Here is a 16803-nt window from a genome sequence, read left to right on the forward strand (position 1 = left end):
ATGAATGTTGTGTAACTGGATCCTGAGTGTGTTACAATGCAGCAGGAAAAAACTCTGTGGCAGTTCTTCTTGTCAAGAATACAAGTAAAGTACTGGTCCTCGCCAAAAAGAACATCAATAAATGCAGATCTAGCTAAATCATTCTGACCAATTATAGAACGGAGCCAGTATCAGCGATCACAATGGATAGGAGCTTAGAGAGGGAAGGCACTGCGCCCTTTCATCTTGGTAGATGGGTAGCATCTGACCAGTGAAACTGATCCTTCTGGGCTATTACAGCAGGAGTTTGAGTCCATCTCATTAGTGACCCATCAGAAAGTCCCTAGCTTCTCACAATCAAATTGGTGTGCAAAAGGATACCAGAAATGCACATTACCCCTGGATAATCTAAGCATGTTCCATGAATTTATGAAAATGAAACAAAAAATGTCCCATCTTTAAAGTCCTGTGCCCACTGGTGAAGTCATTAACTGTCCTAGTGTCGGTCAAAGCTACGGTAAGTTATCAAAATTCTTCAAGCCAACAAATTTCCTAAGTGACCAAATCAACTAGAACTGCAGAGAGCTTTTCCAAAGAAAACCACCCCCAAACCAATTACCATAACTGGCCAAAGCCTTCATTTGCTTTTCACTTCTGTTCTGACCATAAGACAGAAGTAAAGCTATGCCTCCTTGATAATTTTTTAGCCCCACTACCCTAAGCAAATGTGAAGCCTCAAAAATCTGAAGCACAATTTCAGGAGTCAACAGCTTGCAGTTTGGAACAGACATAAATAAAACCCCAGATAATGAAAATGTTAGCTATGATATTAACTGATAAGATAGCTAACAGAATAGTCTATGAAAATTTGATTCAAGTCAAAGTAGCTAAGGCAGAATTTCAAAAAAAGAAAGTCAAGAAGTCTAGCAGACCTTTGATGCATTTGAGCCAAGAGAGGTTTTCCAGCAACAAAATACCAAAAGAGGGGTAAAGCCTACATCTCTTCATTCTCAAGTTATCATAAAACTTCCTTACTTTCAATAGGTCTGCTGATATTGAGCAGATAGAGGGTAAAGAGGAAGTTAGAAGTTCACTGCTTTGAATAAGTGCTACTCAAATTTTAGACTGTATTTTTCAACTGTCAGTTCTTTTCTTATACTTAAATGATTATCCTGGCTATTAAATAATCTCTTCTCCCCACTTTCACCTCCAGAAATGAAATCTTTTACATTTTTTTAGTTTTCACATTCAAGTCCTGTATATCTTATAACAATGGCCAAAAAACTAAGCTTTCTTATTCATCCAAGAATTAGAAATTTTCATTTCCTACATTACATGCTCACTTTGTCCTATTTAATAAGTAATGTTTGCTGCTGCTGCTAAGTCACTTCAGTAGTGTCCGACTCTATGCAACCCCATAGATGGCAGCCCACCAGATGCCTCTGTCCCTGGGATTCTCCAGGCAAGAATAGTGGAGTGGGCTGCCATTTTCTTCTTCAGTGCATGAAAGTGAAAAGTGAAAGTGAAGTCGCTCAGGGGTGTCCGACTGTTCGCGACCGCATGGACTGAGTTTCGAGGCAAGAGTACTGGAGTGGGTTGTCACTGCCTGGTCAGCAATGAGTAAATATCGAAAGAGCTAAGGATAGACTATTAAGTATATTTTAGGCATGGAATAATTTCCCCTAGTAAATACTATCCAGTAGTCCCCTTGTATCAGTGGAGGATATGTTCCAAGACTCCTGGTAGATGCATGAAACTGAAGACTGTACTTAACTCTGTACATACAATGCTTTTCTTTTACCAATGATAAAGTTCAATTTACAATTAAGCACAGTAAGAGATTAACAATAGTAAATAACACTAAACTAGAACAATTATAACAATATAGTGTAATAAAAGTTATGTGAATACAGTCTCTCGAAATATTGTACAAATTTAGTGCTTTCTCCATCTCAATTAAGCACTTATCACACTGAGGCCATAGCTTTTGCACCCTGAGGAGTAAAACTGGCACAATTTTTTCTTTTCTTTTTCACAATTTCACCAATAGAAGATTTGTTCTTACCATAGATTTTAGCAACCTCAGATACAATTTTTTTTCTTTTCCTTATTAAGTGAAGAATTTTTACCTTTTCACTTAAAGGAAGCACATTTTATGACCTGTCTTGGGCATACTGAATGGCCAGCAGACTACTCTTGTGCTTTTGGGGCCATTCTTACGTGAAACGTAAAGTAAAGGCCATTTGAAAACAAGCACTGGGATACCAGAACAGTTGATCGGATGACCTTCCTGGCTACTAAGTGACTACAGGCAGGATATGTTGGAATCACGTGCCTCTGGGTGAGTGGAGTGGGACAGTGCATGATTTTACCACACTAATCAGAACAGCGCACAATTTAAAACTTATAAATTGTTTAATTCTGGAATTTTCCATTTAATATTTCTGGACAGCTGTTGACCACAGGTTACTGAAACAGTGGAAAGCAAAACCACAAATAGGGTGGTGGGGCTACTACAAACCAGAGGATCAGTCCTTCCCAAGTCACTTTCCCTTCATTTTTTCCTGTATCTTTTCATTTTAAGGATTTTAATAGCTTAAAATTCATCAATGCTTCACTGCAAGATATTTGCAATGTTTGCTTAACTCAGATATCTACAAACATCAAAATTCATCTTGAGCTACCTAGACACATCAAAATGTATCTCTATCTACTATAAATGAGGTTTGTTTGACTTAAAATGTTGACAAGGCATTAATTACATCAATATTGTTTAAATATGTAGCTGCCAACACTGTTAAACCCAGCCTCACCAAGATATTGGTAACACAACTCAAGGATCCAGAAAGCATATTTGAGTTGAGAGAGCTTTGCATAATTTGGGCAGGAACATTCTGGGGTGCAGGGATAGAGTTAATCTGAGATAAATGTCTTCATTTCTACTTCCTAAAATAATAGCTCTATTAAGCAGCAGAGAAAATCGAAACATTGACTATTTTTTCACCAGTTGGTAAAACTCCAGTTTATCACCTTAAATTTCAGAGAGAGGAAAGGAAGAAATAGAAAGAAGTTGAGGGCAGTTATGCAAATCACAGGGTTTTTACTACTTAAACTTTGGCATTGGGATCAGTGGAAAAGCAAATGAGTATCTAAAGTTTTAAAAATATTGTCCTTTAATCCATTAATTTCATATATGGGAATCTAATCTAAGAAAAGAGTTAAGAAATACACGATTATGTTAACTGAAAATAAATTATCTGTAGGGTACCATTTCAGTTACATGAAAATAAAAATGTTAATCCTGGTTGCCTTAATGAGATTTTTTTATCTGATGATATATTAATTCAGATATATTACTATTCATATTTATTCAGAAGTTGAAATAGCAAAAAACTAAGAGAGGCAAAACAAAACAACCAATGTCAGGGGCATTTCAAGTAACTCGCCCCAACTATTTCCTGCTAGATTTTGATCACAAAAGTTTCAGGAATACTAAATTAGTTCTCTTTATTTGAAATGATTAAGACATGGACAGCTTTTATTCAGGAAAGGTAATGAGAAGGACAGTGAGAAGGTTAAAAATCAATGCAAATTAAAACGAAAGAAGGAATGTCCCATATTTTTATTAAGCTTAATCAGCTTTTTGCTGAAGATGAAGAACAAGTTGGATTTTGTACTTCAGTCTTCCACTAATTAACCCGATGACCCTGGAGAAGTAATGCCATAATAAAATTACTCTTCATTTAGATTGTGTTTTACGTTTTACAAAGATCTTTGGAGCATATTGGATATTTAATCCTCAATTTGTAATAATCCTCATCTATAAAATGAAGTTTCAGACAGATATTTATGGATCCCTTTTGGGCTCAAAGTTCTAGAATTTTGTCAAATGCAACCACATAGACTATAACAAAAAAGAATATATTCAGATCTTTTTGGGTTAGGTTTATTAACTTTTACCATTCATTCTGACCAGAAACAGTAGATAGTTGCCAAATTAATACTCCACTTCACCCTATCTGATTAGTTTTATCACACAGCCTATGTGGTAGGGTTAGACAGACATCTTTATTTAACTATCATACCTCTTCTTACTGTGCCCCAAACAACTGTTTAAAATTTTCAGATATAAAATGCAAAACCTCTTGTCTTAAAGGTAAATTCTTAAAACTGGAAACATCATTTTACCTCCTAGCACCTGTACTCAAATTTCATTTTTATAATTTGCTGAGGGTTATAACATTATGCACTCTGCTGTTAGTAAAGAGTGAAGGGAATTAGACCACAGAGAGTTTCAAATGACCATTTTTAAGATGACCATATTTTGAATAGTTAAAAAAAAAAAGATGAAATTGAGTCATGGCGATGAATTTTCTTTTCAATAAGTTCACTAAACTTCAATCTCTGAAGCATTTGAAATGGGAAGTAATTAGGTGAAGGAAATATGTGATTCATGAGTAGAACTGCCTGATTTATAGCTTTTAAACTCTACTTTCACAGAGAGAAAAAATTATTAGGCACTTTATAAAGAGAAAAAGATATCAGTCACTTCCCACAACAGAAACAAAAGAAACAGGAGTTTTACTGTCTTCACCATTTCTAAATAACGTAACAGCCCTTTCTTTGTGGAAATACTTGGCTACTTTAAAGTAAATCAAACAAAGGAAGTTACAGTAAAATATCCAAGAGACTAAACAGCTTGGCACCAGTTGAGGGAAACAGCACGTACAAGTGGGCAAGACAGAGAGGGGCTGGCAGGTCCCTGAAAAATGCTAACGTGGAGGGATATGCAGAGATGCACAGCAACAACTGGCATAGAGCCTTCTGGAGCGTGAAATCCACTGACCACGGCACAAGTGTTTCCTGGCATCTTCTGGTTTGGTAAGTCCTAGCTTCCAGCGCTGAGCTATCTTAACTTGCTGAGCATACTTTTACTTGGAAGGAAGATGTTTTGGGAGAATAGCACAAAAGCAAGTTCCACCCTTGGCCTTTTATTTCATAGATAACAATAGTATGGATTTGGGGAACCTTCTAGACTGGCACACACTCTAAAAGAAAAAAAAAGATGAGAAAAAAAGTATGAAAAGATGTACAACAGAGATTTATTCCATTGACATAGTGTGCTTCTAGTTTTCAAAACTAGTGTTCTAGGCGTAAATTGTACTCTAAATATAATAATAATTATTTTTTAATATGGAGAGAAAGGTTCCCCTTAAAATGGCTTATTTAATCTATTTTGAGACTATCTCATCTGCTAGCCAGAGGTACACCACTCAAAGGTAATGTTCCTTCACTTCATTTCTGCTTGGTTTTTTTTTTTTTAATTAATTTATTTTTAATTGCAGGATAACTGCTTTACAATGTTGTGTTGGTTTCTGCCAGACATTAACAAGAATCAGCCATACACATACATATATCCCCTACCTCTTGAGACTCCCTCCCAACTCCCACTTTATCACACCCTTCTGGGTGTCACAGAGCACCAGGCTGAGCTCCCTGCGACATACAGCAAATTCCCACTAGCTATCTATTTTACACACGGTCGTGTGTATATATCAATGCCACTTTCTCAGTTCATCCCACCGTCTCCCTCCCCCGCTGTGCTCATAAGTCTGTTCTCTATTGCTGCCTTGCAAATAGGTGCATCACATTTCTGCTTGTTTTTTAGAGATGTGTTCACTTGGGGACTTTCAAGTGAGTTAAGCAGAAAGATTAAACTTAATGGATTAGAATTCAGTGAAGGAAACGATTCTGTAAATATCAATGCAGAACTATTTAAATTAAGTGAAATAGATTACAGATTGAATTTATTACAAAGCACTAAACAACTTTCCAAATCTTTAAGTTTTAATAAGAGTAGAATGTGGAATACCAAATTACACTCAATAATACAACTCTATTTTGTCAAAGAAAGAATGACTGAAATAATGTTGGATAAAGAAAAAACAAGTTAAATTTCTATTTCATCTTTGTATGAAAACCCAAAGAGGACAGTCTCCATGTTACTTGTAGGAAATTTTCCTGTATTAATTATTGCTACAGAAACAATGCTCTTCTGTTTTATGGTCATACTGCATGCACTGAAAGGACATTGTATAGGATGAAATTGCCCCAGTTACAGGAGTGGGTAGCCATCCCCTTTTCCAGGGGATCTTCCCAACCCAGGGATTGAGTCCAGGTCTCCCACATTGCAGGTGGATTCTTTACCAGCTGAGCTACCAGGGAAGCCCAAGAATACTGGAATGGGTAGCCTATCCCTTCTCCAGGGGATCTTCCCAACCCAGAAATCGAACCCAGGTCTCCCACATTGCGGGTGAATTCTTTACCAGCTGAGCTACCAGGGAAGCTCTATTTTAATCATAATAAAAATTTGAAGATACCAATAATAGCCTCTTTCCATTTTCTTTTTATTTGGGGAAGGGTAGATAAAAAGGGAATTAGAGGGTAGGCTAAAGTCCTTTAAACAAAACTTTACTGTCTTTCTTAGGCCAGGTTAGAGATCTTGAATTTAGCAAGCTGAATGCAGTAGATTAGTTTAATATCATTATTTACAGTTTTCTGGGTGCTTTACAACCATTTTATACAACTATGTTATTCTTCCCCCTTTTCTTTGTTAACAGACACTGCTTCACAGCCAAGAGCTGGAGGTTATTAATGGCCGGTCTACAAGTCCAGTGGGTTTCCCTGGTGGTTCAGATCGTAAAGAATCCACCTGCAATAAAGCAGACCTAGGTTTAATTCCTGGGTTGGAAAGATCCCCTGTAGAAGTGAATGGCTACTCATTCCAGTATCCTTGCCTGGAGAATTCCATGGACAGAGGAGCATGGTGGGCTACAATCCACGGGTCGCAAAGAGTCGGACATAACTGAGCGACTAACACTTTCACAAGTCCAGAATATGGTATCTGCAGATTAGAATTTTGAATCAGAATTACCACCAGTGATGGCTGGAGTTGGAAGAGTAAGACCTCCTAGAAACCACAATAAAATTTCCTTGTAAGAGTAATTCAGTATCTCTATATCTCTATATTTATCTGTCCTATTGGGATCATTAGTGGTGAGTCAGTTGGCCCTGGGTATGAATCCTGGCTCTAATCTTTACCTTAGATAATTTATTTCAACTCTCTAAGCCTCACTCTACTCATCTGTATAATGGGGATAAGAACAGTACCTATTTCAAAAGTTTCTATGAGTATTAATGATAGAATGTATTAATAGATTAGTAGTGTCTGCACACAAAATGGTCACTTGTAAAAGTAGACTGGTTGTTTACTATTATTGTTCCATCAATAAACACTAGAGCTGAAGTAGACCATGGAGATAGTCTTCTCCAACAATTTTTCTGTTGTTGTTAAGAAAAAGCAAAGATTCAAAATGATTCAATTGTTTAAGATAATACACCTCAATAAAGACAGAGCTAGAACTCAAACTCATGGCTTATTCCCAGGCTCTTTCCGCTTTGTTGCTCCCAGAACTTACATACATCTGAGCAGCAAGAAAGAAAAGTGTGATCAAAAGAATATGTAAGTCCCACACTTGGCCATAAGAACTGATTTTTATTACATTCTGCCCTCTAATCCAACGTCATCTCTAACATTTGTGGGGTCACATATCATAAGTCTAAATATGCAAGAATATAAACTAAGCTACCTCCAATACTCCTACCTTAAAAGACATCCCTTCCTATGGAAGATCAGGTTGAATTTAGAAACCTTGAATGCCTTGGATATGGTAGTGCAGGGGGATCCAGCTTGTGGACTATGTTATACCCCATTCTCTCTCCATGTCCCAGTACTGTCGGGGATCTGGTAGGTGCCCCCCCGCCCCTCCATATGTACACTCTCTGCTTGGACAGCCAGCATGTCTAAACTTCTCCCACACAACTCTCTCAAGCCAAACTGCTGCCTCGTGGCCACTCTCTGGACCTAAAGTTATGCTTTCCTGCAGCACATCCAGGAAAGAGGCCTGAATAGACCCTGGAAGTGAGTTCAAAGCCATTTGAGCAGAAATGTGGGAGTCTAGTGGGTGCAGTATAGACTGGAAGGGGGAGCACAGGTGCTCCCTCGACGCAGCAGCCTCTTCACCCCCTGGAGCAGAGCAGAGCTGGACGAAGACTAGGCTCGGCTCTCTATGAGCGCAGGGTCCAGGAAGAAGACTCCTCCTGCCCCAACAGGGGCACTCTTCTAATCATGTCATTTGATTTGGGGCAAAGTGGAATTGATCCCTTTCAATAAATGGTCTTTGGCCTATCATCTTCCTAACAGAGGTGTGAGATGAATTTGTTGACCAATAAGGTCTATTCTTTTTCCGTTCGGCTAAATCCAAGATTTCCCACCTTTATCGAATATACAAGTGGATAGAGAATGACTCACCAACTGTAAGGAAATCAACCTATCATGGTCATATTTCAGTGACATGCATCTTGGGTCCCAGGAGGCTCCAGGCTGGTAGAACTCTATGACTTTATTCCCTCCCACCCAAGGGCACAGGCAATTAGTTGGCTTTGCATTTGGTGCTACAGTACGGCCACACCTGAAGAAGCAGAAAAATAAACCTCATAGCCAAGAGGACTCATTCCCCCTGTGATGCTGTCTGTACAAGACTTTCTGGTGCCCTTAGAGAAAAAGGTCCCTCTATCTCCCTTTGCCATCTTACAGACTTCCTTAGCAAATATTTACTGAAAGGCTGGGTCCCCATGCTCCATTGTAAAGAAGTACTGATACTATTCAGGTCTCTTTATAAAAGCAGAACCTCCATTTTCACAGATAAGGCTCGAATCTTGTACTACACATAAAATAGCCCCAGAGCAAAGCTAGTTGAGAAAGAGAAAGGTAATGCGGGACTTTGGGGGAAAGTTAGATCAGCGACCAACTGCTTGAACATAGCTCCTTAGTGCATATCACAGTCTGTTCATCTTTTGAAAAACATTCAACATGTTGGGTACAAATGACCCCTTTGACGTTCTTCACATGAAAATTTTAGAGAAGAAACTCTGCTTCTCAGTCAAATCTCCCCCTTCTCTGCCGGTCCCAATGCCGCCTCACTGGGACTGTTCTGTGTCGGTCCTTCCTCAGCCACTGTTGTTGTAACTCTGTACTTTTCTGCCTGCGTATGTCAGTCAGGAAGGAGACAGGAAATTCTAGTCACCCTCACAGCAGCTGCGCCATTCCTCCTCTCCTCCTCCAATGACGTCGGTTGGCTTTGGTGACACGAGGTCAGGAACTGAGCCACAGTGAAGGTCAGGAAGATAGGTCAGTGTTTATGCCGTTGTTGGGCTGGAGATCCTGCTGAGGTTATTTGCTTTCTTCCTTTCTATACTGTTTCTCTTTCCGTTCCTCTTTTTCTAATGTGGAGCCCAAGCATCCTGTTTTCAAAACATCTGACTGTTTTGCCACTGAGGCATTTCACTGAAGTGCAAGACAATTCTAATTCAAGAGGTGATAAAAGTTAAAACAAAAATTAATGAATAGATGTATGCAGGCAAGCTGTGGTTACAGAAAACAGCTCTCACACATCTAGCTGAACTTGGGCTGCTGGCAGAAGTTCACTAGACATTCTTCTCATCTTGAAAGACAATGTCTGCCTCGTAAACCTCCTGCTTAATCTATTCCATCTTGTTGTAATTCTTGGGAAAATAATCTACAATACTGAGCCACCTGACTGCATCTTTCTCTGTAATTCTGGAATTCCATTTGGCCTAAGGGATGAGGGAAATTTGAGCTAAGGAGAAGTCATAGAAACAGTTTCTTATCTAACTCTCTGAGCTCTGAAGTTCACTTGGGACAGTTGTAATATTTGAGTCACAGCTTTCTTCAAAAAGGTTAAGAAAAAACAATAAACAAATACATCCCAAACCAGATGAACCGAATATAGACTACTTGCTTTTCCTCTACTAGATGCAGTCAATATTCTACGATTTGCATGTAGACGGGCACACATCTAATCTCCAACACTAAAGCAAAACACTGGCTCTCCCATCACCACTTTTATGTAAGTTCAGAGGCTGCAAACAAAACTCAGCAGTCACTTAGCTGATCACAACTAGAGACACATATTTGTTTTGCAAAGATGTAGTGGATGCTTCCTAGGTGGCTCTCATGGTAGAGAGCCTGCCTGCCAATGCAGGAGACAAAAGAGATGCGGGTTCGATCCTTGGGTTGGGAAGATCCCCTGGAGAAGGGCATGGCAACCCACTCCAGTATTCTTGCCTGGAGAATCCCATGGACAGAGGAGCCTGTCACACAGGGTCAGATATGACTGAAGCCACTTAGCACACTTAGCAACAATGGATGCTATTAATAAATGATCACTTCTTGAACTTTTCCTACATATCAGGGGCCTTGCTAAGTGCTTCAGATGCATAATCTCAGTTTTCACAGCAACCTCAGCAACATAGGTACCGCTTTTATCCCTGTTTTACAGAGAAGAAAACTAAGTCTTAGAGCAGTTAAGTAAGTTGGCCAAGGCCAAGTAGCTACCAAATGACAGAAACAGGATTTCAACCATAATCTTTTGACTCCAAAGCCCATGCTTTTCACATACTTCCAGTGTAGAATATCTACACACTTACTTCCAAGTCTGTAACTCAGAGATTTGCCACATCATCTTTATTTACTGAGAGTAAGCCAAAGATGACCAAACAAGACTACATCACGATGATGATAATTTTAAACAGCAGTTCAGATGAAATACTCAAATAATTATGGTAATATTTAAAATTGAATATGGAATTTTAATTTTACCAGAGATAATTCGGTTCCCCCTAAACTGGTATAAATCAAGTTCTTTTTGGTGGCCATAAAAATATTCTCATTATATTATATTATATGTGCTATGACTTAAGCTTCACCTGAGGTGATTATCTGAATAATCAAGACTTTGGGGTTGGGGGTAAGTGGCTAAGTAAAAAGAGAGAGATCTTTGTAAAAACTGAAATTGACTTCTGCTGTCAGCTGGGCATTATTCATCACAGGGTAATTGCTTTGCCCTATAACCTCTCCAATGTAGCTCTAGAAACAGGTAAAGCTTGCATGCCTTCTACTTAAGCTAACTGTGTCAACATTAAGGTTTAGCCCTTTCTTTAGGGTTAGGTCTATTCAACTTTCATTGCTTCCTGCACATGACACCATAAAGAGAAGCGGAAGCCCGAAGCATTTAGAATTCTCACTAGGACCTACATGGTCCCTGGTGTCAGTGTCTCATGAACTATACATTGAATATGAAATTATTTATAATAAGTTTGCAAGACACACAATGTCTAATTTTAACACTCCATACACTAAACTGGTTAGAATACATAAGGCATCTACATTCAAAATAAAAACTAATGGCAATTTGCAGTTTTTCAATGAGTAATCTTTTTCTGCCTCTAAAGCTAGGTGTCTACTTTATCTTAGTGACCCCAGTAGAAAGTTCAAGGTATCCTTTATGGTGAAACTTGCTAAAAAACAAAAAAAAAACTACCCCTAAACACTGAATCTACATCTTGCATACATATCAATGGTCACAAAATCCAAAGAACAGAGACTCTGAATTCTTCAAAGGGGGCTAGAGCCTGTGTGAGAATCATTCTGTGTACATGGACTCCAGTGTGGTTTGGAGAAGTGACACAGTTAAGCTCTTCTCATGGGGAAGCAGTTGGTAGAGATTTACAACAGCCTGGAAAAACCCAGAATTTAGCTTCAATTGAGAAATTCAGAGAAAAGTCAATAAATAGTTAAACCTCAACCTTTTTTTTTCCAGCTTGAATCTGAACTAGACTTTGAGAGAGACTTTTTTTTTGCCCTTTCATTAACCAATAAACAAGAGTAAGAAAAGTCCACTCTCTGTGCTCCCCTACTAAACTTTGGGATGTGATGCTTCCTCTGCTCAGATCCTTTGAGCAGGAGCCAGCAAGTCTTGATAGGAAGGCAATCCTTTTAACCCCAGGAAAAAGGGAGGAGGGACACACATTCAGGGCTGGAAAGCACATTTGGCAGGTGTGAAGCAGTCTCTTCCCATCCCCAGAACTCTTAAGACAAAAGATAATACCTCAGGCTAGGATGATTGGGGATTTTGAAATGTGTATTTATGAGGGTGCAGTGTTAAGATTTCAATTAAAATAATAGATACATACACATACGTTCATATGTATATGTGTATAATTAACATTCTGTGAGAGAAAAATACAAACAAAAAGCAACAACTCTCACTTCATAAATTAGCACTCTAAATCCAGGCATTACTTAAACAAATGATATAATGGTAGATAATTAAAGCTCCCCAAAACTAAGTTTTGTCTGGGCATTGTACATAAAACCATTTCTTTGCAATATGAGTTGTACTTTATTTCAAACGATTCCATTATGCAAAGCAGCAAACTTTAAAAAAGTAATTTTCTTTTTTGGAGACAAATTATATTGCTTCTTTTTTCAATCTTAGGTCATACCAGCATCAGAAAAGAAAGGTTTGAGAATCCCAGAATGTCCTTCTGAGAATTTCAGAATTTAGGAAACTTCAGCGCAAATCATTCTTGCCATTGCTATACAGAGGTCGCAGTATTTTCTTGTTCAAAAAACATATATAACACTTGATTGCAACACAACAATTTCACCTATGAATTCATTCAGATATAAAACAAAAAAATTTTTTCACTTGTATAGTGATTTGTACACTTCATAAACACTTCTCACTTTAAACAATTTCAAAAGACATCAATAAGAAAAAGGTTTGGTTTCTGGGGATTTTACTGAGGATAATAGCTTGGGCTGAAGCATCAAGACACAAGCAAAGTGTGGCATTTTAACACAGAATCATCGGAGGCAGATCAACAAAGCTGACAGTCGAGTCCCCATGCACCTCTGCAGCTGGCAGAGGCCAGGGGCGCCCACGGCTCGCAGCGCGGTCACACTTTCACGAATAAAACGGTCATCTCTTACCTTGTTAGATGCCATCTCACTGACAGAGCGGTAGGTCTGTATGGTCTCTAGCTGGTCTAAGCACCAGTCCAGTTCCTCTAGCGTTTCCATTGCTAATTTTTGATAAGATTCTTCTGCAAACAAACGCACAGACATGTAGTTAGGCTGGAGCGGCTGCAGACTGTCCATAGCCGAGTCACCGCTGCCGCCGCTGATCCCGGCGCTACTGAAGGTGGCCCCGTGCTCCTTCATTATTTGCGCGCCGACTCCTTCCTTTCAGCTCTCTCCACCAGGAGAACAAATCACCGTGGTGCTCTGCCCGGGATGGCTGGTGCCAAGTTTTCACCCCCCCCCCGCCCCCGCCCCCGGGCTAGATGAGGTGTCTGCGATCTACCAAGAAACTTCCTCTGAGGAAGAAGGCGGGGAACCGGCTCTTAAAACCTCATCTGCATAGATGAGTCCTAAAACTAAAGGCAGAGGCAGTCAGTTTTCTCAGGCTTTCTGTGCCTTAGTCATCTCGGGATTCTTTAGGGTGCGTGATGTCATTTCTGAGTGTTTGCAATCTAGAGGAGAAATGAGGAAAGCGTTTTCTCATTTGGCTTTTCTTCTAAATGAAACGTACAACCGAAAAGTGGAGGGGGAAACTGACAGTTACGTTGGAAGACCTGGGCATTCATTCATTCCGGGAGAATGTGCAAATGTTGGAATAACTTTCAATTCAGCAGACACTGACCCACACAAATGAGGGGAGAAGGCTAGTCCTCTGTTCTGAGTCTCCCTTTAAGTCGAGGCAAAATGAGGTCTCCCCGATAAGGCTTCAGTCTCAGAGACACTGTCTGAAGTTTTACGTGAACACATTTATTGGCCCTGGAGTCTAGGCAGTTCTTGTTATACTAAACAAAGCTAAAACTTCTCTTCTTCAAAACTCCCAGGATCATAGGGAAATTCTGAACCGGACTTTTAGGTGGAGCCAGATGTGACTGCAGCAGATTTTTTGATGAAGGCTGGGGGCTCAGATTTGTTACCATAGGAATCTAGGCTTTCTGTAAGTATTTCTCAGTGGTCTGTTAAAAAAAAAATAGAGCATTCCTTTTAAGTTCATATTTTTGCTGGGTAATGAAACTCAAATTTTTAAGTGTTTGCAGTACGTCATTCCATACCCAAAAGTTTGTGAGTCTAAGCTAACACTTAAGGCTACTGAGTTAAGAACCCTATCTTAATAAACACTGAAATTAATTTTATAAATGCTAGATGAACTAATGATGCTACAGAGAGCTATAAAAACTATTTGGGCTCTCCTGCATATGTGACTGATATTGAGGGGAACAACATCCTTTAAGTCTACAGAGCTTTCTGGAATGGAAGCACACAACAGACACCAATAAAATTAAACATCTCACATGAAATTCTATTATAAAGAAAAGACTCACATGTTCCTGTCATATTTAGAATACATTTTTTATATGTTCATATAGAACTCTTAGGGAGACCACATAGTTTATTATTATTATTTGAGCAATTTTATGTGTGTGATACTCACACTTAAAGCAGAAAGAGGAATAAACACAAGAGAGATTCCAAGAGGCTGGAACCACTTAGCACAGACGCACATTTCAAAGAAGAGGTGTTTTGTTTATCCCCCACATATGCTTACCCTTCAGGGAAACCAGGGGTTAAAATTCAATATCCTGTATGTCACACTTAAAAAGCCACAAAACCACTGGAGGTGACTTCCTCCTTTTTTTTCCACACTCCTCAAAAATGTGCAGACCAGAATTGAGGTGTTTTTAGTAAAACTCATTTCAAGCCAGACTCACACATGCCTTCCCTCCTTTCTTCCTCAATTTTGCCATGCTGCTTCAACACAAAGCATCTCCTCATTGACTCTCTATAGTGTATCTGAAACACCCCCTCTTCTCTGTTTCCTTCCAGAAGAACACTTCATCTAAGGAAGCTTTTCCTGAAGTGACAGAACTCTCCCATTCTCACTCCAAACCTCTCATAAAAAAGTCCAACCACTTCCTAATTCCTCAGGCTTCACCACCCTGGTATCTTCCACATCACAACCCCTGGTTCTCAGTAATTAAGATTAGACATTCACCAGGATGGTGGGGAGTGAGCAGCTTGTGTGGAGCATTTTGAATAGACTCATGTACAAAACGATTGTGGGATGATATGTTATATTTCTCTTTCAGGAAGAGGAAAAGAGGGATCAGATCTCCACTCACAAAGAAAAACAGTAAGGATAGCAGTGAAGCCCTGAAGAAAGAGGAAAACTCTTTAATGATCTATCAGTTAAGTGCCATCACCACAACTCATTCCTTGTCTATTATACAGAAAGAGCACACACATGTTCCTAGAGTTGGGAGAAGAGCGAGATGCCAGGGACTTCCCTGGTAGTCCAGTGGCTAAGACGCCATGCTCCCAATACAGGGGGCCCCGGTTCAATCCCTGGTCAGGGAACGAGATCTCACATGCTGCAACTAAAGATCCTGGGTGCCGCAACTAAGACCCAGCACAGCCAAATAAATAAAAATAAATATTTAAAAAAATTAGTGAGGTGCCAGTGACTGGCCAATGAATATGGAAGGATCTTACTCCACTGCTTTCTTTTATTCTGGTCATTCATGATATTTTCTGGGTAAAAAGTGAAATTTTGAAGTAAATGAAAATTTGCTCCTTCCCAGATTCTTCATCCATTGTCAAGGCTTTCCTTATGCCCCCTTTGAGAGCCTTCTTATCACAGTAACTAAGGCAGGAGGCACAGATGTCAGAATGGCTTAAGGATGGGGGCCTCACAGCCCAGCTACCTATTGGTACAGCCAGAGCAAAGGATCAGTGCAGCTCAGGCTGGCCTCCACACTACAACTCTGTGGCTCCAGCGCCAAATCTCACGCTTGGTACCTAGTAGACTCCCAGTAGATACTCAGAGGAATGGAAACAAAAGTGCCTGCCCAAGAAGCATGCAAATACTTGGGTATCTGGAGGCTGAGGATACGTCTGGAGCACTGAGGAAAGAGCACCAGCTTTGGAGTGAACCTCAGGCATTTTGACTTTCTCTCTTACCACTTACTGCATGATCCTGGAACTCTATTTCCCACATCTTCAAATAAGGAGAATATCTATCTCATAAAGTTATAAAGGGGCTAAATGAGATAAAGTATATAAAATATCTCCATGACGTGTGTGTGTATGTGTTAGTTACTCAGTCATGTCCAATTCTCTGTGGTCCTATGGACTGTAGCCTGCCAGGTTCCTCTGTCCATGGGATTCTCCAGGCAAGAATATTGGAGTGGGTAGACATTCCCTTGTTCAGGGGATCTTCCTGAACCAGGGAGCGAACCCCGGTATCTTGCATTGCAGGCAGATTCTTTACCATCTGAGCCACCAGGGAAGCCCCATCTCATAGGATAACCAGTTCTTAGTAGGTAATCAGTACACAGAAGTATAATTATTAGTGACAATAAAAGGAACTCCCCAAACCTGGTTTGTGAGGGTGGGGAGGAAAGAAAAGAGAGATAGAAGAATTGCATATTCAATAAGAGGTTTTATAGTTGGAATCAGTTCCATAATTGGCTGGGATCAGTGAAAAATGGAATGCACGATCCCTTGTTCAAAAAGCAGGAAAAAGTGCTGTGAAAGGTCTTAAAATGTGCAGTTTCTTTCTTTTTTTCTGAAGTTGCTCTCTCTCAACCTTTCATGGAGGTATTGTTATTTTTTCTAAGTAAACTGCTTATTATAAAAAGTTCTAGATTTACAGAAATGTTGCAGAGATAATAGAGAGTTTGCATCTACCTCATATCCAGGGTTCCCTATAGTTAATATCTTAAAATGGCACAATTGTCACAATGAATGAATGGTGCAATGTGTTTCATTTACTCTTTAAAATCATGTTACTTCAGGCAGAGGGATACCAGGAGGAGCGAGCA

General features: G+C 39.5%; 1 protein-coding gene across 2 annotated transcripts in view; it reads right to left on the reverse strand.

Annotated features, from left to right (window-relative positions):
* Positions 1-16803, reverse strand: part of PDE4B (phosphodiesterase 4B) — a 533353-nt gene that overhangs the window by 31992 nt on the left and 484558 nt on the right. For both annotated transcript variants that reach the window (XM_068964819.1, XM_068964820.1), the window contains one exon: positions 12896-13008. In XM_068964819.1, coding sequence (XP_068820920.1) covers positions 12896-13008 — 113 coding nt within the window. The remainder of the gene's footprint in view (positions 1-12895; positions 13009-16803) is intronic.

Source organism: Capricornis sumatraensis, chromosome 2, assembly GCF_032405125.1.
Source record: "Capricornis sumatraensis isolate serow.1 chromosome 2, serow.2, whole genome shotgun sequence".
Lineage (NCBI taxonomy): Eukaryota > Metazoa > Chordata > Mammalia > Artiodactyla > Bovidae > Capricornis > Capricornis sumatraensis.